The sequence below is a fragment of the Nelumbo nucifera genome, chromosome 4 (genome assembly GCF_055504915.1).
Source record: "Nelumbo nucifera cultivar China Antique chromosome 4, China Antique-T2T, whole genome shotgun sequence".
Classification (NCBI taxonomy): Eukaryota; Viridiplantae; Streptophyta; class Magnoliopsida; order Proteales; family Nelumbonaceae; genus Nelumbo; species Nelumbo nucifera.
The window spans coordinates 31153662-31174955 of record NC_142652.1 but is presented as its reverse complement, the minus strand read 5'-3'; the positions used below and the strand labels follow the sequence as shown (position 1 = coordinate 31174955).

Below are 21294 nucleotides of genomic sequence, written 5' to 3'. Positions count from 1 at the left end.
GGTAGGAACCATTCAGCTAGGCGTCTAAGCCACATTCTAGGTAGGGATTATTCAGCTAGGCATCTGAGTCACTAGCCAGCCGGGAACTGCCAAAACGTGCATCATCATATATCAAATATTATATTTTAAATAATAAATAATATATATACCTATCGGTTCGGTTAACTACCGGTTTTCTATATTGGTTAATCGAAACTGAATTGGTACCTTTGATTTTTAAAAACACCAAACCGAAACTGAATCGACCAATTCGGTTAACCAATTTTTTGGTTTGGTTTCAATCGGTTCAATTTTTTGTTTTTTTTGCTCACCCCTAGCTCTTTGCAAGAAAGGCTTATGCTCGATTTCAATGTATATTGAAGGCTTGACCATGTGGTATCTATTCTTAATAGAGTTAGTAGTCATTGCAAGGCGATGTGAGAAGTGTTACAAAGCCCCACCAACATCACATTTAAAAGGTCCACACCTAAGTAGGACAAGAATAGGCATGCATGTCTCTTATGCACTGTTTCACCTTTGCTTTTAACTCTCAAGCACCTCGACACCTTGGCTTTCAAACTACTTGGGCTAACTTAACCATTGGAATATTTGCTATAGCGTCTATTTGGAACCGTTGTTGTTGCTCCAAAAAACAATGCCACATCAGCACCATGTAGGAAAAAATGATGCACCAGGAAACGACCTTCTATTTGGAACTGTTTTTCCATAGAAAATGGTGCTCCAAGCCATGCCTTGAAAATCGGGAAGGTATGGCTTGGAGCAATGCCAAATTTGGCATTTCCTGGAGCTGCAGCTTGTTGCTGCCAATAAGGTAGTGATGTGGCAATGGATAATGGTTAGAAGTACAGAAAACGTTTCCTAAAGCATTGGTACCAAACAGAAAAAATTACTATTGCTCCAAGAAACATCCTACCTGACAGCAATGATTCCAACAATGCCTTAATCTTAAATACATAGTGTATTTCCTGGAGCCACCCATCAGCGCCAAACATATACATAGTGTATCATAGGGAGTCTTCGAGTCGTTACTCGTTAGAGACTCATCTCACTATCATCATCATAGGTTGCCTTGGTCTTAAATACAGTCTGGTCTAGAGGAAAAATATCAAAGAGCCCTCAAAGCTTATGATGCAATCCCTATTCCCTAGTACACTGATTAATTAAAAAGATAAAAAGCTTTTAAATCACAGTGATTAGGTTTGGTTTTGGCGAGAAATATGGATGGTACACTTGATCTGAAAGGACGATCAACCTCAGCCTCTCATTTTGAACTGGGTTGCCAATGCCAATTCAATGGCAGAGTTCACTCTTAAGAAAAAAAAATGTCGGATTCAGAGTGAATCTCAAAGATACGTCATCGAAATGTACAAAACTTTTGGAAAACAAGGTATCATCATTGATTGTGAATTGGACCATTCATAACAGGAGCAATTTTCAATTGGACGATCCAACAACCCATTGGCATTAGGAACATCTCCCCAAATTGCACGGAGGGGACGGGGCGTCGGGCGCGCTCTGTGATAATTGATAAAGCCCATCCAAACTCGAACTCGGGGGGCGCGGGGGGGATGGGGAATTTTCACAATACCCCACCTTGCAGTTACAGTTGGCATCAGTGGACTAGTGGAGGAGGAACGTGATTGTGATACAATGCAAAGCAGGTGTACTGTATTATAGGAATTTTGATAAAAAAAAAAAGGAAATCAAAAAACGTTTTAAAGGTGAGTCAAAGTGAGACTTTTCTTCGTAACAATGGGAAGAGCGTCACATTCACTTCTTCTATCACATATGTACGACGTGTTTCCCATTTTAGCTAACATTTGCCTTCATCCTCCTTTTTCTTGCTGTCACTCAGCCCTTTTTTGACTCTAGACCTCATTCTTAACCCGAACTAGTCGTCAAGGGCAGCAGCCTTGATGTAAGCCAACAAAGGCTTAGGGGGGCGGACTAATGACCACCGCCTGAGTTCTAAGGTGGCAGTCTAAAGGCCTAATCCGGGGGCGGACAAATTCAGTTTCCTACTACAACTACAACTAGAAATAACGTAACACTAGGTTGTTTTTTCTCTTCATCTATAAATTAATAGAGCCTCTACTTACGTACCATTACTCTCGCTTACGATCATCAATAGTTGTGCAGTTCTGTTATTAAGTTCTTTTCTTCTTCATCTTCTTCTTCTTCCCACAATGGCCATCAACAATAAGTCGATGCTGTCTCTGTCTCTGATATTTATTATTAGTTGTTTCCTTCTTCCACTTGCTGTTTCTGCTCACCCAAAGGTTTGCTCCTTTGATGCCATATATCAACTGGGAGACTCTATATCAGATACTGGTAATCTGATCCGTGAATCTCCAATCGGGACTTCTTCTGCATTCGCTCACCTTCCTTACGGTGAAACTTTCTTCAAAAAGCCTACTGGTCGTTGCTCTAATGGCCTTCTTATGGTTGACTTCTTCGGTAATTATTCTTTATATCTAAAATTCTCTTTTTATGCCTTCTCAATGATTAGTGCAGCATCGATCAGAAGTAGTTGGCTACCGTCTTATATTTTCTTTTGAATTAGTTCTTCATTCGCATCTTTCTTGGTAATCGATCACAAGTAGTTGGTTCTCTCCTTTCATTAGCTTCTTTTGGATATAACCGATGTAGAATTTTAATTCTTTATTATTACGATTTCTTTGATATTTGTTTATTGGGCTCTTTTTATTATTTATTTCCTTCCTAGTTTCTGTTTTGCTTCACCGAAGGATGTAATAATCTGGTCCCAGGTTGTATAAGTTTTCTTTAGAGCAGGATTGGTAAAGGTGTAAGCTGGGTCAATTGGATCAGACCCGATTCAGATTGTATGTGGTCCGGACTTCTGGACGGTCCTTTTCTGTTTTTGATCTCCATGTCAGTTTTTTTATTAGATTGTTCATTGTTCTTTACAATAATCTCTCTCTCTCTCTCTCTTGATGAAAATAAAAGAGTGTCCATTGGTCATGATAATCATCAGCATTCCATTAAAATTCTAATTCTATATCTATTTCTTCTTTGTATGTATTGCAGCTTCGGCCCTCCACCTCCCTTTTCTTAACCCTTACTTGGCAAGGGATGCTGACTTCAGTCATGGAGTGAACTTTGCAGTGGCTGGGTCTACAGCACTTGACACATCTTTCCTTGCAAAAAACAAAATTATACCTCCAGTCACCAACAGTTCTCTCTCAGTCCAACTTGGTTGGTTCGAAGACCATCTAAAATCCATCTGTTACACCAATACAGGTATGTCACACTGAGCACTTGATTTAAATTTGCTCAATTACACCACAGTTACATTTCTAATTAACAAGATTACTCTTCAGTTTCAGTTATTGAAGTGCCCTTTTTTCTTTCATCTCTGTTTAGAGTGTGCCCACAAGCTTGGAAGGGCCTTATTTCTAGTGGGAGAAATTGGAGGGAATGACTATAACTATGCGTTTTTTCAAGGAAAAACCATAGGAGAGATTCAGAGTTACGTGCCTTATATCGTCCAGAAAATCAAGGATGCTGTTAGAGTAAGTCTCTAGTCTACCTCCTCAACATTACCATTTTATATTTTCCGAGTAAAGGTTCTTTAATTTGTAATCTTGACAGATCAGTTTTTACTTATAGTTGAAATTTCATTGCTCAAGCTTCATCCTCTCATGTTGTGCATGTGCAGAAAGTGATAGATCATGGTGCACGGACAGTGATTGTTCCAGGGAATTTCCCAATAGGATGCATGCCAATTTATCTCACAGCTTTTAGAAGCGATGACCCAGCGGCTTATGATGAATTCAAGTGCCTGAAAGGCTTGAATAACTTGGCAATGTTTCACAATGATAACCTCCAAAGAGCCTTGAAACAGCTGAGGAAGGAGTACCCTGATGTCACTATTGTATATGCTGACTACTACACAGCCCTTCAGTGGGTACTTAGCCATGCTCCTTCTCTTGGTAAGTTTGGTTTCATCTTCTATGTCCAAACAATCATTTTGTAGCTTGATAGGAAAATTATAAACCAATTATCAATCCCTTTCTCCTCATTCCATATATTTTTATCTTGGAATACAGGATTTGAAGAGAAATCTCTACAGAAAGCCTGTTGTGGAACTGGAGGTGATTACAACTTTGATCTGACAAAGATGTGTGGAGCTCCTGGGGTTCCAGTTTGTCCTGACCCAGAAACACGCGTGAGTTGGGATGGTATCCATTTGACAGAGAAAGCTTACAGGTACATGGCAGATTTCCTCATGCACAGCATAATGCAAGAAATCCAATGTGTTATTTGAATCTGCTTTGGTGCAATAGTCACTAAGCAGAAAGAGATTACTATTTCAATTGTATGGTTCCTCGGTTTGGGTCTAGTGTTTTATCCTTCTTGTTTTTTTTTCTTTTTTTTTTTCTCTCTTTTTTAAATCTTGTAAGGCAGCCATTAAACTTTTATGTCGATTGTGGACCAGTGAACTTCATCTGTATTTGACATCAAAGTTAAAATTTTGAATTATATTGGATTTCAATTAGTAGTCATTATTCCTTGTATTGGTATGGTTTCGTCTTTTTACATTGTAATACAAAGCAGTGTAAAGAGTGATGAGAAGCGTTAAACAAGGTCTTAAAAGTCAGTCTTGAAACCGTTCCTGTTTCTTGGTGCAATTCAATTGGTTTGTCAGTTTAACCAATGGCTGAATGGCCAGCTCCATCAAACCACTGAACCAGTTTTAAACCATTGGCTCCAGTCCTGCTAGATTTTAAAAGCGCTGGTGCAATATATGCTAAACTCATGGCTCATGGACTTGCACTGGGTAATTGAGAGTTGTGACATTAGATCAGAGACCACACATTTCTGTGTCAAGAAATCACCCTTTCGGTGGCAAATCCAAATCCAAACATTTTAACGGAGATATTAATCGTTAGCCAACTCAAACTTTGAAAAATCTAGCACTGGAGATTTGATTGGTTGTTTCCACCACCTTAAGGGAATTTTTCCAGTCTTGTAACATAAAGATAAGAGATCTCTACTACCTAAGAATCTTTCAAGTTTTAGCAGCAAGTTTCAGCGCTGACAGAGCCCTTTATTTGGTCGGTCTTTTAAGTTAGTTTTGACAGATTGCTTGAACCACCTGCTCATTCCAGAAAACATGAGCCTCTCTAAGAATTAAATTTGTATTGATACTTTGATAGGAAACTATACAGTAACAATGGCTTACTGTTGAAAAAAAGTGCTTCCTTCTGACTGTAAGCAATGGCTACAAAATAAAATTGTGTAGTACACAGAAAACTGGCATGCTCAAAAAACAGAATGGATCAAGAAACGCATGCCGCACTTCAAGCTAAATAGCCATTATAAGAATGTACAACAGAAGAGCTAATTTGCTTTATTCCATTTATGCGGAGAGACTTTGGGTCTACCCCAGCCTTGTGAGCTGCAATGACACCTATAGCTTCCCAATAGTTTGAAACTTTGACCTGCAGATGGCATTCACCATTCTTTCACATACGGATATACCCAAATGCTTAGATGGCCAAATATAAGGGAAAAAAGTAGTTTATCAAAATGGAAATGCAAGCAAAGGATGTTATACATACCACTTTTATACCAAGTTTATCAGGTGTATCATCCAGAACCGTCTGGTTCTCCTCAACCGCAATTATCAGAGGCTGCAACATAATTGGTTTAACTCTTTCATGTAATCAGGTCACAGATGCAATGCAGATTTTCACAGTAGGAAAAATACAAAACGTGGACCAAATGAACGAAAACATTTTCCTTTTCTAGGAAGAAAGAAAAGATTTAGATTTGTCTCCCATTACTCAGTTCAGTCGGACATTTCACAAACCACAGAAAGAGGAAAAATGATATGACTTCATGTACTTTACCTTATTTGTTGATCTTCTTGTAAAAGCCAGAGCACCATCCCCACCACAAGCATCAACAGGAAGAATTACACTATCAACATCACTTGAAAATAGACAACCTTTCTCTGAAATGTCAGAGTTCCTTAGTACATATTGGGGTGCTTTACTTAATCCAGCAAGAACACATGGCAAGAAGGTATATCCTATCTGTTTCGCAAGAAATTAAATAGATGCATGAGCACAGAAAATAAATCATAGTTTTGGTGTCACAGAGAGAGAGAGAGATTTAGAATCTGCATTTTTTGTTTTTATAATCCATTGAGAAATACCTTGATTAATGGTTGTGATGTTTACCTTTCTATTTTCTTTTTTTATTTTTCATTTGTGTTCTATGTGCTACTGTGTATGTCTTTTTGACTGATAAGAAAGTTTTTTATTATGAAGTAAACAAGAGAAATCCATTTAAGGAATATCGTTCTCTATGAAAAAAAAATGCCTAAAACCATCCTTGTTGGTCTGCTTTTTCATTAACATGTGCTTGTGTAGCTTTAAAGTGTGTCACTGTCCAAGATATCAAATTATTTAGGATGTCTAGAAATATATTTCTATTGTATTTGCAGTTCTCCCAGGGTCCCAGCAGATGTCCGAACTCAGACATGTGAGTATGCCCCAACTAAAGTGTCCGACCCCTCCAAATCACACCATAAGAAAAGAGAGAGAGAGAGAGAGTGAGAGTATGAAAAACCTCCAATTATTTAATATTTAGAGAATTTTCTTCATTGAAGCTATTGACTCAATGCCTAGTCGCCTAGAGACCAGAAAACACCTTAAACTAGTTTTACTGACACCCTAAAGATTATGCATCCCACAAGGCCTGGTTGCCAAAAAGGGAAAATTACTATATCCAATTAACTTCCAGTCCCATATGGAGCTCTCCAACTTAAATTAACTGCTTTTAAGATATATATAATGACATGTGACGATTTTAGGCTCAGAAGTTATCTAAAAGTCACATGATACTGTGTCACTTCTGACTGCTCAAGGAATTAAATCATGGGATTGTATCATTACACTCCAAAAAGAAACCCTAGAAACTAAACTGTCCTGTTTTTGAGACTATAATTTGAAGGCATTTCCATTGAAAAATATAAGGGTATTTCCAACTAAGACACTAGTTGTAGCAAGATGCTAAAGGAAGAAAAATGTCCATAAATGGATAACAATGAATGTTCTAAATAATATTTTTTATTTATGAATTTACATTTTTCAGCTACAAATTAACATATGGAAGGATCAATAATTATCTCTACTAACCAGACAAAAGATTTAACTGACCTCCTCAGCAGCTGACCTCGGGCATAAAGATAAGCTTATAGGAAGTGGCAATAATGCAGGAGCATGTGCACAAGGGATCTGGAACTCCTTCACCACTAGATGACTTATAACTGCCTCCACTCCTGCGAGCAAATCAATTCCCTGCAATATATTAAAAACAAGAACTCATTGAGCAATTCTAGCATCATGGGTTTCTTCTATCACAAACCTCAAATGAGTACAAAACATAAGCAGGTGTTTTTTGTAGCAGGGGTGGTGGATTTTGTGTCTTGTCCTTCATGATTCAAGGGACCCATGACACTAGCATCCACCAAAATTATAAGATGCTTGGTGTTGTTCCATCATTGAAATTAGATGCTAGGTTTTTAGTGAAGAATCTGAGTTGGGTGAATGAGGGATTCGATTTGGCTTTTCTTCTGCTTGATCTTGACTGGCCTAGCTTGACTTCTCAGGTTCATAGTGGGATTCCAATGCCCACCTAAACTGGGATTTCCATTTAATAACTAGTGTCAGGGGAAAAGGGGAAGTTGATGTAGAATAGTTATGCAAGAAAGATAGTCTAACCAAGACAAATACAAACTATGGGTTTAGAAAAAGGTAATCTTGATAAAAGATTAAGAGTACAAAAATAAAAGGAACAACAAGTATAGAGAAATAATATAAGATTGAAAAAGATAATTGAGTCTTGCAACAAGAACCTCTACAGTCTACAACAGCTAGAGTGCCACTAGCCAGCATGGATTGTCCAAAAGAATAATTATTACACATGTTTACTGAACTTAAAACAGAGCCATAAAGATCAAAAAATCTATTTTTCCTAAAGCCAAAGTGTTAATAACTATATTATAGAAAAATAAGAAACCAACTATAACCCTAAGTAAATCTTATAACCTTGGATATCCTCATTCTCTAAACAAGCAAGGGCCATTGCATTGTGCAATGGTAATATATCAGGCTGACAAGAATGAGAATGCAGATTTAATTATGACAGTGGCAACTTTGTGAAAAAAAAAAACAAAAAGAAAAAAGAAAAAAAAAAGTGCCAGAGGTTGGGTCAGTTCCCAGTCTAACCCTCCCAAGATTTCAAATAGCCAGGACCATCATTGGATATATCCCTTATCCTCTAAGACAAACCCAAGTTAAATGAGCAGATATAAGGAACTAGGCAACTGTTAAACGTTCCAAATCTTTCAGATATACTAGTGGGGCCTAATGTAACAAATCCATACCATTCTATGAGCTAGCCAAGTGTTCACCTACTGCAACCCACTTACTGGTACACATCAAGACTAGGATAGGATCCACTAATTGGCATGCTGCATGAAAAGAGTTAATACAAAATGGGATCTGCTTCTCTGATTTGAAAGCAGTATTTGTAGACTCACACTTGTCTTGTTGACGTAGCGTTAAAGACAAATAGGTAATCATTAACAACACTCAACCTTCTAATCATTGCTGAAGACAAATATGTGAACTTCAACAACATTCTAATTTCTTTTTTTTAGGAAAATTTAACCATAATCATTTCTTTGCTTATCATTGTTATGCTTATACCTTCAGCAACCATATGATTTGCTTATCATGCTTGCCAAAATGTTGAACCTTCCTCCGACGATGATATCTACATCGTTCCAGGGTATGCATGCATCTATTTTTTTTTTTCCGAAAAGAGGTAAGGTAACTTTATTAATAACAGAAATGAAGAATACAGAGAGACCCCACACAAGAGCCAAACACTAGGCCCAAAGCCCAATAAACATTACAACTCTACAAGGCTTCTAGAACTCAGATGGGCTCCAAACACCCTGGTTTGGAGATCTTTTACAGATGCAATCCAAAACACCAACTTGCCAAATGAAATAGAGATACGACTGTCTTCAGATGCAATCCAAGGCATCTAAATATTTTCTTGATTAAGCAAGTATAGATTCCATAGTATGGTCACGTAGAGTAAAAATTTTGGTTATTGAGAAAAGTATGGTCACATTTAGAGCTTCCATATATAACAAGATAAAAGGTGACAGACGTTTTCAGAAAATAAATTTTGATGTTCCAGTCTCCACAAGTCCACATATCCAAATCCACAAGCACTAGATGTTTCAAAAATATAATCTTTGACACTATACATGTCTTCAACTCTGCAGTCACTACTTTAATATATTATATAGACATTTCATAACCAATGGCTATAGAAAGGGAACCTCTGAAAATAAATGTATCGCAGAATATACCTTCCCCTGTCGGTAGCCTTCCACCTCTTCAATGTCATCATCTGGAAAGCGTCCCACAACTGCAATGGCATTGACTTCTGCATGGTTAACTAAAGTGTCTACAGCTCTCAATAGTGAATCAGGATGCTTAATCCTTCCTGTTGATTGTCCACACTTCGGATCAACCCACTTCTCAACCTGTGAAAATTGTTAAACTTATTTCACAATCACAAATAAGTATATCTAGCCCAATTTTCCATTGTCCAATCCTCCAAGTTGCATATAAAACTCTTTGATGTATTTTTGAATATTGGTATTGGATACAAAATTTACACTAGAATTTGATATATCCAACATAATACGACACCTTTGTACAGGTACTTGGTATCGTTGATTTGTGGCATTGAAAGTCAGTTTATTAATAAGGATTACAATAGGATGTTTCCAATTACAAACAGGAAATAGGTTTCTTTTATTTATTGACATTGAAGAAGAGTTGTATTAAGAGGAGGGGATGAGGGAAGCGCACCTGACATCCCAGAGAACAAGGCTAGTGCAAAACTCTTACAAAATGGTTATGAAGTAAAGGACGGAGTCCAACAGAGAACCTCAGACAACAGATATTTCAGTTCATCATTGAGTAGTATATGAAGATTCAGTTCAATTTGACGAAAATAAGTGAAAATCTCAAAGAAAAAGCCTAGGGGCATTAGGGGAAGCATTTACTCTTTCTACAACTGCGGAGAGTGGCAATTGCCACCTGTTGGCTTCCATGAGGTGTTGTGATAAAAATATAGAGTTTCTTATAAGAAGGCACGGTGGATAAAATTCTATCAGTTCTTCATACCATATAAAGAAGTCAAGCTGAATCTTAAACAATAGAGTATGTAACTCAACAAATTATGACTCTGATTAAGATGAATAACCCGTGAGAGAAAGATAGAGAAATGTAATAGAATTAAGTGAAAATACTAAAATAGTTGGTTGTCCAGCATACTAGTGAAAGTTGATACAGGTGATGTTAATAAAGATTTAGCAAATTGATACTAGAACCATTGAATCTTAGCAGCTCCCTCCATAAGCAATTTTATTATTACATGGAACTGGCACCTCAAATACTGAAATGAGCCATTTGATCACCTGACATGCAAATAAAACAAAATATGTACCCAAGTGACAATATACCTGCAAAGGGGTATCCGTGACTATATACTCCAAAACAGGCAATCCAAGGGAAGCCTTTGCTGCATCCGCCACTTGTAAGTGCCGAATTCGAAGCTGCTCTTCAATTCCAGCATCAAGAACCAGCCCTACCTGTCTCAAGTCGAGACCAACATAAAAAATCAAATTTCTTTTACTAAGGGGAGTGAATTGGGCACATCCCATTTTCCTAAACCCCTAATCTTTAATCAAATACTACGTGCCTTACGAAGACAAAAACAGAGAGAGAGAGAGAGACTTTGTTTTGGTGAACAGGCTGTAGCGCCCATGACCCTTCTGCAAACCGATCAAGAGCATAACCTTCGACGTAAAGCACATTGGACATGGGCCAGTAGAGCATAGCTGCATTGAGCACCTGCCCATGTGTCAACTTGTAAACAAACTACACAGTAAAGGCTTCAATTATAAATCGAAGTATCAAACTTCGCCTTCAATATTACACAGGGAAGGCTCAAGGTTTAAGGCTTCCCTAAGCATGGAGTGGGGTTTGCATTTTGAGCCGATGTGCCACGCGGTACACAGTAGTACACTTGAGCAAGTGGACCAGTGTTTTCACATGGTGCATATCAGAGCTCACAAGTCACCCTACCGTTTGAACAAAATGTCAAGAATACCCTTACTTCATCATTTTAGGACAAACATAACCAAGAATTAGCTCGAAGTTTTGGGAATGCAGGAAAACTCACATAACGTTGGATAAGGGTTACAAAGACAGAGGGATGACGAATTTCTCTCGTCCTCCCTTCCTGAGCTTAGCAATGATCGACCCAAGATTAAATGAGACAAGGAGAGAGTAAGTAGATACGTTAGGGTGAGAAATGAGGCAATCAACGACGGTGGAGAGGGTTCGAGCAACCGGCAGAGCATCGCCTGCAAATCCTCCAATGGAGGCACCTACACCAGTTGGGATGATCATCACGCTCGTATACGGTCTCTGCAATTGGACTCCACCACAAACATCACGTCATAAACTCCTCAAAGACCTGGCACTACATCAGAGACGAGTAGCAGAAGAAACAAGAAAGGCGGAGCAACTACCTTGTGGGAGTGAGAAGAACTGGAACAGAAGATTCGTAGCTCATTACGTGACTGTACTTTGGAGATAGAATGCCGTGACTGTCGTCGCAGAACCCGTTCAGCACCGTGAAACGGTCCGCCGAGATGGAGTGCCATCGGCGACGCTGCCTTCCCCGCTTGGGCGACTGAACTCGGAGAGGGTAGCATTGCGATTTATAAATGTAGTGGTTAGAACATTTTACCCTCTAAGCATTTTTGCATTGTCTTATGATCTTATCCTATATTGAAAATTCCCGATCAGTACCTATATTCTAGTGTCACTTTGGTCCCAGAAAATGCAATAATTTAGTATCCAAACTTTCAAAACTTAACGATCCAATACCTGTCATTAACTAGCTGTTAATAAGTAGTTAAGTGATATTTTAAAAAGACACAAATGCCTTTCAACTGTCATCAAATTTTGTTTATCAAATATCTCTTCTTCCATTCAAGAAAGTTGGGGTTATATATGATGACCCCAACTTTCTTTAATAGAAAAAGCAAGGATTTGGGACTATTAATTTTTTTGATTAATGTTTGCATAATTGATAAATAAAATTTAGATGACAGGCATTTGTGCCTTTTTAAAATATCACTTAACGACGGATTAATAGATAGTTAATGGCAGATACTAGATTGTCATGTTTTGAAAGTTCGAGTATTGAATTATCGCATTTTAAAATTCAAGGACCAAAGTGACACTAGACCCATAGTACAAGGTACTAATCAGAAATTTTCCCTATCCTATACCTTGAAGCCCAACCCTTGATGATAATTGGGTTGGATATACGAGCCCAACAACTCGGCCAAGAAGTCTGTTAGTTTGATACTCCGCCTTCAACAAAATACTCGATCCATGATGATAATCTTACCCTTTAAGCATTTTTCGTCCTACATCCTACATGGGGTATTGATGGAAACATAAATGTTGGGAAAATTCTTGAACAGTACCATGAACTTTGGGGGTTGTGTTAAGTCAGCCTTTGAACTTTAAAGCACGTCTCTGCAATACTTTGAACTTTCAAATTGTGTCTAATAGGTTCCTATCAATTAGTTGATCATCAGTCAATAATCGTCATGTGACATCAGGTATGCATTAAGTAATTTTAAAATGGTAAAATTACCCTTTATGATATTTTTGACCATTTTACCCATTTTTGTTTGAGAGTCAAAAGAATGAAAGGGGAAGAAGGGTTATGAAACCAGATAGGTGATCGTCCTATTACAATTGATTGTTGAATGGGGGAGGTTGAACAGGGGAGTGGGAGATTCACAGTTGATCGGTGCCTAGTTTCATAACCCTTCTTCCCCTTTCCTTCTTCTAACACTTAGATGAAATGGGTAAAATGATCAGAAAAATATCATAAAGGATAATTTTGCCATTTTAAAATTATTTAATGCATACCTAATATCAGGTGATGGTGTTAGCTAATGGTCAACTAACAGTAGGGACCTAATAGACACAATTTGAAAGTTCAGGATACTATAAAGACACATTTAGGGACTAACTTGGCACAACCCCAAAATTCATACTAGTGGTCAACAATTCTCTATTTATTATTTGGGGTATGGCTTACGGACGAATTATATCAAACCAAACACTATTTTATTTTTATGTTCCAACTCTCTTGTTTTCATCAACTTAAAGTTGCACCTGATTTATCTCTCTCTCTAGAGAATGTACATCAAATCCTTACATGTGACCACTAACATCAAATCCTAAGTCAAGTAGATCGGATGGTGTAGCCCCGTCACTAAATAGTACATGGGCCAGATTGCACCATTTGTACAATTGGCAATATCATAGTATATCTTAGTCCATGTATTAGCTAATATATAGCATGTGTTTTGTTTCGTGGGCATTTCGTAATAAGCATTTATCAAAACGTCATCATGTCATCGCAAAATCAACATTTAGCCCATCATGATGATCTGTATCCATAGATATTCATAAAAGATGGCATTGATTTATGTGCACACCTACCGTTGGGGGAAGCTTTATTTTGACGCTTCCCCTAACGGTTCGGCATTTATTCATTGTTTTGCTGATGTGGTGCCTAATGGCACCTAGTGGTGCCTACTTGTCTCAGTTTTAAAGACAAATCAAATACAAATGTTTAGCTAATAAATGGAAGCTCTACCAAACACATACATAATATTAACTTTTAGTTTTATTTTTTAGCATGACTTAATTTGAAATTTTTAGTTACTATGCTCTTTAGAACTAAATTGCTTCCTCAAAAGACTTTAGAATTTCTGCTACTCAATAGTCAAAGTGGGACTTGGTTAAACTTACCCCATTTACATGTCTTAATATGTGGCATGTGCTATACCCCTAATTTTCATTGTTGTGAGCTTATTTTGATTTAAACTAATTTCCAAATATAATTACCAACCATTTTAATTTCATATATTTTATTTGAGTGAATCAAATAATTATTTGAATTTGATGGTTGAACCAATCAACCCAAGAACTAATCACGATATATGGTTCTCTATCTTGTTTGGGAGACAATATTGTACTCCTCAAGTACAGGAGTAGTTTAAATAATTTTCCTTAAAATATGAGTTTTTAATTTTTATGCTCTATCATTTCCTTTTGGTCCAAATTATAAATTAATTGTTGAGAAAATTATCTAGATTTGTGGTCATGTTTGGAGTGCTTATGTTAAAAATAACTGCTTAAAAACAAGTGCTTATTAGAATAAGCACTTATTTCCAATAAACACTTAAATAATCATTTGTGACTATTTTGTCCTTCATTTTCTTTCAAAATTTACAAAAGTAAAAGTACTTTCACGAAAGCACTTTACGAAAGCACTATAATAAAAGCACTTTCATGAAAGTACTTTTATGAAAGCACTTTTATGCAAGTACTTTTATGAAAGAATTTTTATAAAAGTACATTTACGAAAGCACTTTTATGAAAGTACTTTTATAAAAGCACTTTTATAGAAGTACTTTTATAAACATACTTTTAGGGAATTACTTTTACGAAAGAACTTTTACAAAATATACTTTTATAAAATTCAACTAGGGATAATTTTCTGAGAGGTATTTTAAAATTCAAATAGGGATAATTTTGGAAGAAAGAAAACTGAATAACTAATTGTATTAGCACTTAATAAAAGCTGAAAAATTGGGCTTAAAAATAAGCCCTTATTTTTAAAATAAGCACTTATTTCGGGCTTATTTCCCAAACACCAATAAGTACTTAATGGTGTGGTCTCGACCCAAATAAGCACTTATTTTTAAGCACTCCCAAACATGGCCAAAGACTAGCAAAGATATAGATATTCAAGCAAAATTTTGAGTTACTAAACCCCTTAAAAATAATGGAATTATTACAAATACATGCTAGTCATTAGGAAAATATAAAGAATCCAATAGTACAATTAAAAGGTAAATAATATTTAGAATGCTTAAGGGGGTATTCTACAACATGAATGATTTTTGTTTCCATTTGTTCTTAAAATTGCCCCATTAGCAGAAAAAAATAAAAGCACGCTCTTGAATTGTATTTTTGTTTTGAAAGCAAAAACAAGTTTATTTTGTTTCAGAAAACAATATATGTTTTTGAAACTCCTAAAGTAATAGCTTCTAAAAAACAAATTTTGTAGCATAGAAATTATATGATTTAATGGAACATGATATTAAATATCCAAAAGAAGACATGTTTCTTTAAACCATAATTGGAATAAGAAAACATGAACCAACAAGGTGGCCTGGCACACCAACCTATCCTTTTAATTCAAGTAGGAGATCTTTGTGACCATTTGAACAACTACCAAGCTCAGAGGGGAACCCCACATTGTCGGGATACTCCCAAAACGACCCTCAACCACCATGGGCTAGGGAGACAGCTACAAGAAACACCTCTGGCAAGTAAGCATGGTAGGAGACTTGATGAATTGGCCACCCAACTAGGTGCCATTCATACCAAAATCAAAGAAGTAAAGGAAGGAAAAATGGACGCCTCCTCAAGTCACACCACCTTGGCAGAGACTGTTTTAATCACCTAAGAGCACCTCCCTTTGAACTTCAAAGCTCCCAACCTGGAGACATATGATGGCAAGACCAACCTATAGGACCACATAGAATGTTTCTAAGCTAAGATCCTATTGCATAGGTTTTCCAACACCCTGATGTGTCAAGCCTTCCAGGCTACACCGAAGAAAGCAACTCAACAATGGTTCTCTAAACTGCCCCTTGCTCCATTAGTTCATGGGAGCAATTTATAGACATCTTACTCTCCCACTTTGTCAGCAGGCGATGTTGCCAAAAGACCTTAACAACCCTGATGTCAATAAGACAAAAGCTGGGTGAATTGCTCTAGGATTAGATTCAAAGGTTCATTGTCAAGGCTCTTGAAGTCAAGGAGCTTAATCAAGTTTTGGTAGCAGTGGCAATCGCTAATGGTTTGAACTCTCCACCTTTTAATTTTTCCTTGGCTAAGAAACCACTCGAACCATGATTGAGATCCTACCTCGAGGGGTTCGCCCTACGGGTTGGCAAGGCCCAACATGACTAAACCTGGTCACTATAGCAAGTGGGTTGTGCTAGGATCACCTAAACACCCGTGCCATGCTAGGATTGGGTTTTGAGGCCTACAGGTTGGTACAATACAACACAACAAAGTGGGCCATGCCATCACGGCTTGTGTGCTGGCCTAACACACACACATATACTACAAACGAGTATTATTAAAAGTGTGAATAGGTCTAGATTCTAGAAATTTTTTACTAAAATACCCTTATTTTTTAAATTTGGTCTCCCTATATTATGAGGGCAAAACAAATATAATTAAAACTACTTAATTTTATTAAGTTTATTATATTCCTCCTCATTAAGTCCTATATTTAAAGTATTGACTCTCATTTCCTTTCATTAAATCTTATATTTAAGGCACATTAAATAAATGAGTTTTGTGGGATTTTTTTACTAAAATACCCCTAAAATTCCACTTCATTAAATTCCCTCTCATTAAGGCATTAAATCTCATTCTCTCTCTCTCTCTCTTCCCTTAAAAATTTTATTTGAAGTACTTTTGTTTCTGACCAATAAACTCTATAAATTAAATCCGTATCTAATATTTTTAATAATGTAAAACATATGTTCAAAACCAACATGAAAAATAATTAAATAAACCACCTTTTTGTGTAAGTGGCAAGTAAATAGTTCAATCATCCATGTCAAATGGGTCAACCAATGTTCTCATAATTAAATAATAAAAATTTAAAAATAAATATAAATACTACAACAATTATAAATGCACATCTCTAATACTATCTATTTATCATATCAAACAATAATAAACATACTAAGGTTGTGCAACACTTTCTATTGGAAGGGTATGAAGCACCGTGTCCAAGAGTTTATCAAGTCTTGCAATAAGTGACAATGTGTTGGGGGCAACAAGCCAGTCCACCTGGCCTCTTGCAACAATTTCCAATGCCCTCACAAATATGGGGTGATATGTCCAAGGATTTCAATGGAAATGAAATATGAAATTTAAAGCTAACTAAAAAATGAAACCATTTTCCTATTTAAGTGGTGGTTCAATGGTTCAACCTTTTAGGTCAAATGGATCAACCCATGATATCATAAATAAATAATAAAAATAAAAAAAAAAATAGATACACAAAAATTATTAAAAACATAAAAAAATTGTAAAAAAAGCATTTGGGTGCATCTCTAATATTATGTATAGGTCATATTATATAATTAAAGCATGTTTTCATAATTATATAATAAAAACACAAAAATTAGATAGAAATGAAAAATATAGAGAAGACAAAAAATTGTCTATAATTTTTTTCACATTTTTTATTTTATATATTTATTATATTAAACAAAAATAAATATGATAAACTATAAGTATTTTTTTTTATTAGCAATGAAAATGAAACATAAAATCTAAATCCACCATCACACCATGCTTTAATTACTTATCATTTTCAAATGGTTCTAATAAGGATGTTGGAATTATTAATGTTATCTGAAATTGCCACATGCATTGTACATGCATATTTACTAGTATGTGTGTGTGTGTGTGCATGTGTGTATAAATTTTTATTTTCAATTTTATTTTATAAACAATTATATACATCAAAATTTATATCGAATAAAAATTTAAGTCTTTTTCAATTATTGTTTATATTGTTAATTTATTTTAATTTTTACATTCTCATTTTCATTTTTCTTAAAAAATGGGCCACCTACGACCCAACACAGCATGAGCCCACTTGGCACATATTGGTAGGGGTGTCAACGATGTTCGAAAATCCAATTTCCAATTCAAGATTTGATACAATTGAATCAAATTTGGATAATTCGAATATCTAATCGGTCAAATTTGGATATCCTATTCATACCGAATAGCTAATCAGATTCAAATTCGGATACAACCTGATTCGATTCAATAAATATCCGAATTCAACTGGTTATATAATATATAAAATTTTTAAATGTTTTATATAATTTATATATATAATAATTAAATTATATAAACAATTTATATATTTATATACTTTATATAAATAAAATATTTATTTTATATATTTATTAATTTCCTAAAATAATTAATTAGTCGAATTTGAATTGAATCAAATATTTAATCAAATTCGAATTCGAATATTAATTTTCAATATCCATCGGGTATCGCATCAAATTTGAATATCAAACTTTTTAATCGAATTCGAATTCGAATATTACATTATCCTATTTACACCCCTATATATTGGCTCAAACATTTGAAAAGATATTGAAGCGTAGAACTGAGCGAATTTGACATCGACTACACACCTCGACCCGCAATCAAAGCCCAGTCCTTGGCTAACTTCATTACATAGGACCCGGCCCTAGAGCCGTAGATATGGACTCTCCATGTGGATGGTTCATCGAACAAACAAGGCAACGGAGTCGGCCTCATCCTACTCGGCCCAGACAACATAGTACTGGAGCATGCCCTTAGATTCAAGTTTCAGGCTTCCAACAATGAAGTCGAGTATGAACCCCTCATCGTTGGACTTCGACTTGACCTAGACCACAGAGCCCGGAGAATAGAGGCGTTCAGCGACTCTCAATTGGTTGTCAATCAGATCCACAACCAGTTCGAGACAAGGACACCTACAATGGCAAGCTACTTACAAAAGGTGCAGGAACTCATCCAAAGGCTTGAGTAGTTCGACATACAATAGATCCCCCAAGCCGAAAACATCTGAGCCAACACACTATCAAAGCTAGCTAGTTCGCCGAAGATCGACCTAGATTCCAGGGTGCGGATAGACACTCTGGCCCAACCGAGCATCGCACCCATGGCCCTCCTCGTCCTTCCAATACAGCATGGCCCATCCTGGATGGATCTAATCACTCAGTACCTCCGGGATGGCACGCTCCCAGAAGATCGAACAGAAGCCAAGAAACTCCAACAAAGATCAACCCGATACTGCCTTATCTAGGGACAGCTTTACTGATGCTCACATACTCCCCCATACTTGAAGTGTCTTCCCCCTCCCGAGGTCGACTATGTCCTTAGGGAAATACACGAAGGTATCTGCAGAGACCACCCCAACGCTTGTACCCTGGCACACAAGGCACTTCGGCAAGGATACTTCTGGCTAACCATGAAGCAGGATGCAGCCCAACTCGTGCGAAAGTGTGACAGTTGTCAGCAACACTCCAACCTTCACCATTAACCAGTGGTTCCCTTGAAGCCGATCACCAGCCCGTGGCCATTCGCGCAGTGGGGCATGGACATCCTCGGTCCCTTCCCTACTGCGGTGGCCCAAAAGAAGTTCCTCTTGGTGGCAGTGGACTACTTCACCAAATGGGTGGAAGCCAAGGCACTAGCACGCATTATTGAGCACAATGCCCAAAAATTTTTCTGGCAAGGTATTGTTTGTCGGTTCGGTATTCTGTAGGTCCTCATCATAGATAATGGGATGCAGTTCATTGACCGAAAGTTTGAAGCCCTCTACGCTGACCTGAAGATCGACCATCGCACCACCTTCGTACACCAACCTCATAGCAATGTGTAAACCGAAGTGACCAACCAAACCTTATTGCACGGCCTAAAAACTAAAGTTGACCAGGCCAAGGGAAGGTGGGTCAAGGAGCTGTCGAGCATACTCTGGGCATACAGGACTACTCCGCAGATGGCGACTGGAGAGACACCCTTCAGCCTGACCTATGGGGCCGAAGCCATGGTACCCGTGGAGATAAGCTCACCGACTCTCCCGACCAAACTTTACAATGAAGAGCAGAATGATGAAGACCTCCACGCAGAGTTAGACCTGGTGGAAGAAGCGCGGGACCAAGCACATATCAGGATTACAGCACAACAGTAGAGGATGGCCAAATACTACAACTCAAAAGTCTGAAGACGGGAGTTCAAAACTGGTGACCTTGTCCTCCGCAAAGTCATAGTGCCCATGCTAGGAGAAGGCAAGCTCGAACTGAACTGGGAAGGGCTATACAGAATCACTGGAGTGCACTCGTCGGCTGCTCGAAGCTCAACCAACTGGGCCTTCATGTTCAGGTACTCGGCGTGCTCTTTCTCATACATACTCCGTAGCTGCCGAAGATGGTCAACCAAAGCGATCGCCAAGCATGCATTCTACGAACAAGGAGAGACACATCATCACGAAGAAACTCGACTTAGTCAAACAACAGAAGCATGCCCGAACTTACCTTTGCCGCGACCCGGATGAAGGAACATTCCAAAGTGCCACTCCCAGTTTGCCTGACACCCCCTCCATCTCGAGCCCGTCTTCGCAGCGGACCATCCACCGCAGCTTGTGGATAGTCGAGCTGCTACCCTTGACTTCCATCCGCAGAGAAGGAGGAACAACAGCCCGATAAGCCTCCTTCGGGTCCACCACCACCACGTCCTCATCGTTCCCCCGCTGCCAGGCCCTCTTCTACTATTGGGATGCCCTCTGCAAAGACCTTGGCGGCGGAACTCCCTCCTAGCACGACTGGGGCCGTGCACCATCCCAGTTCCACCTCAACTAACTTTCCTTCATTCTGCGGACAATCTCTTCTTCACTTGCCATCTCCATACCTGCACCAAGGAATCGCATCAGAACAAGCATAAGCTCAAAAATAAGATTAGACAAACAAACCAAAGAAACAGGAAAGACCAGCCACCTTATGCATCAATCCGATAAGAATCAACATCTCGGAACATGTGTACACCATCACATCGATCTGCCAATTATGTTCAGGGCCGATCTCTCCTCCTCGGTAAGCTTGTGCCACTTAGGTTGCAACACCTTCGTCCTCGATTTCTGCAGCACGGTTGGGAAAGGCAGACCCCCGGGACAATGCACAAAGAAAAACCCTTCCTTCCAGTGCTTCACTAAGGATGGAGCCCCGGCCAACACCTTGATATTCTTCCTGGCCGAGAAATAGTAGTAACCTTGCTAGTGATGCTTCAGTTGGAGAAGGTAACTCACCATACCTAGGGTCAACTCGACATCATGGACAAAGTAGTATGACATAAGGCCAAGCAATGATCTAAAGGAGTTGAGCATCAGCTGCACTGGCAACACCAGATACCATTCGAATACCCTGGCTACCCCTTCGTGCAAAGGGAACCTCAGCTTGACTTCCAA

The 21294-nt window shown here is 37.9% G+C and overlaps 2 protein-coding genes across 4 annotated transcripts; one reads left to right on the top strand and one right to left on the bottom strand.

Annotated features, from left to right (window-relative positions):
* The first annotated feature begins 2048 nt into the window (after positions 1–2048).
* LOC148792132 (acetylajmalan esterase-like) lies at positions 2049–4526 on the top strand. Its single transcript, XM_088886417.1, has 5 exons — positions 2049–2457; positions 3049–3261; positions 3385–3533; positions 3680–3953; positions 4071–4526. The coding sequence occupies exons 1-5, from the start codon at positions 2187–2189 to the stop codon at positions 4286–4288; spliced, it is 1125 nt and encodes a 374-aa protein (XP_088742543.1). The 5' UTR covers positions 2049–2186; the 3' UTR covers positions 4289–4526.
* Positions 4527–5146: 620 nt separating this feature from the next.
* LOC148792131 (uncharacterized) lies at positions 5147–11918 on the bottom strand. Of its 3 annotated transcripts, none has more exons than XM_088902860.1 (9): positions 11660–11918; positions 11308–11555; positions 10860–10963; positions 10586–10714; positions 9422–9598; positions 7191–7331; positions 5877–6062; positions 5586–5657; positions 5147–5465 (listed from the first exon to the last, which is right to left on the bottom strand). In XM_088902860.1, exons 2-9 carry the CDS (start codon positions 11486–11488, stop codon positions 5325–5327), a joined length of 1131 nt encoding a protein of 376 aa, XP_088758986.1. In that variant the 5' UTR covers positions 11489–11555; positions 11660–11918; the 3' UTR covers positions 5147–5324. The 3 variants fall into 3 exon arrangements, with proteins under 3 accessions (XP_088758986.1, XP_088758984.1, XP_088758985.1); XM_088902858.1 differs by having other exon boundaries at positions 10860–10976; positions 11427–11555; positions 11660–11915; XM_088902859.1 differs by lacking the exon at positions 10860–10963 and having other exon boundaries at positions 11427–11555; positions 11660–11915.
* Positions 11919–21294: the final 9376 nt, after the last annotated feature.

What these genes read in the sequence shown, in the direction of transcription:
- LOC148792132 (XM_088886417.1), top strand. Translation starts at nt 2,187, where the DNA reads ATGGCCATCAACAATAAGTCGATGCTGTCTCTGTCTCTGATATTTATT. An exon ending in CATCTGTTACACCAATACAG is followed by an intron (nt 3,262 to 3,384) that starts GTATGTCACACT and finishes ATCTCTGTTTAG; the next exon opens with AGTGTGCCCACAAGCTTGGA. An exon ending in TAGCCATGCTCCTTCTCTTG is followed by an intron (nt 3,954 to 4,070) that starts GTAAGTTTGGTT and finishes CTTGGAATACAG; the next exon opens with GATTTGAAGAGAAATCTCTA.
- LOC148792131 (XM_088902858.1), bottom strand. Translation starts at nt 11,845, where the DNA reads ATGCTACCCTCTCCGAGTTCAGTCGCCCAAGCGGGGAAGGCAGCGTCG. An exon ending in CGAGGTCAGCTGCTGAGGAG is followed by an intron (nt 6,063 to 7,190) that starts GTCAGTTAAATC and finishes CTTGCGAAACAG; the next exon opens with ATAGGATATACCTTCTTGCC. An exon ending in CAAGAAGATCAACAAATAAG is followed by an intron (nt 5,658 to 5,876) that starts GTAAAGTACATG and finishes ATTATGTTGCAG; the next exon opens with CCTCTGATAATTGCGGTTGA.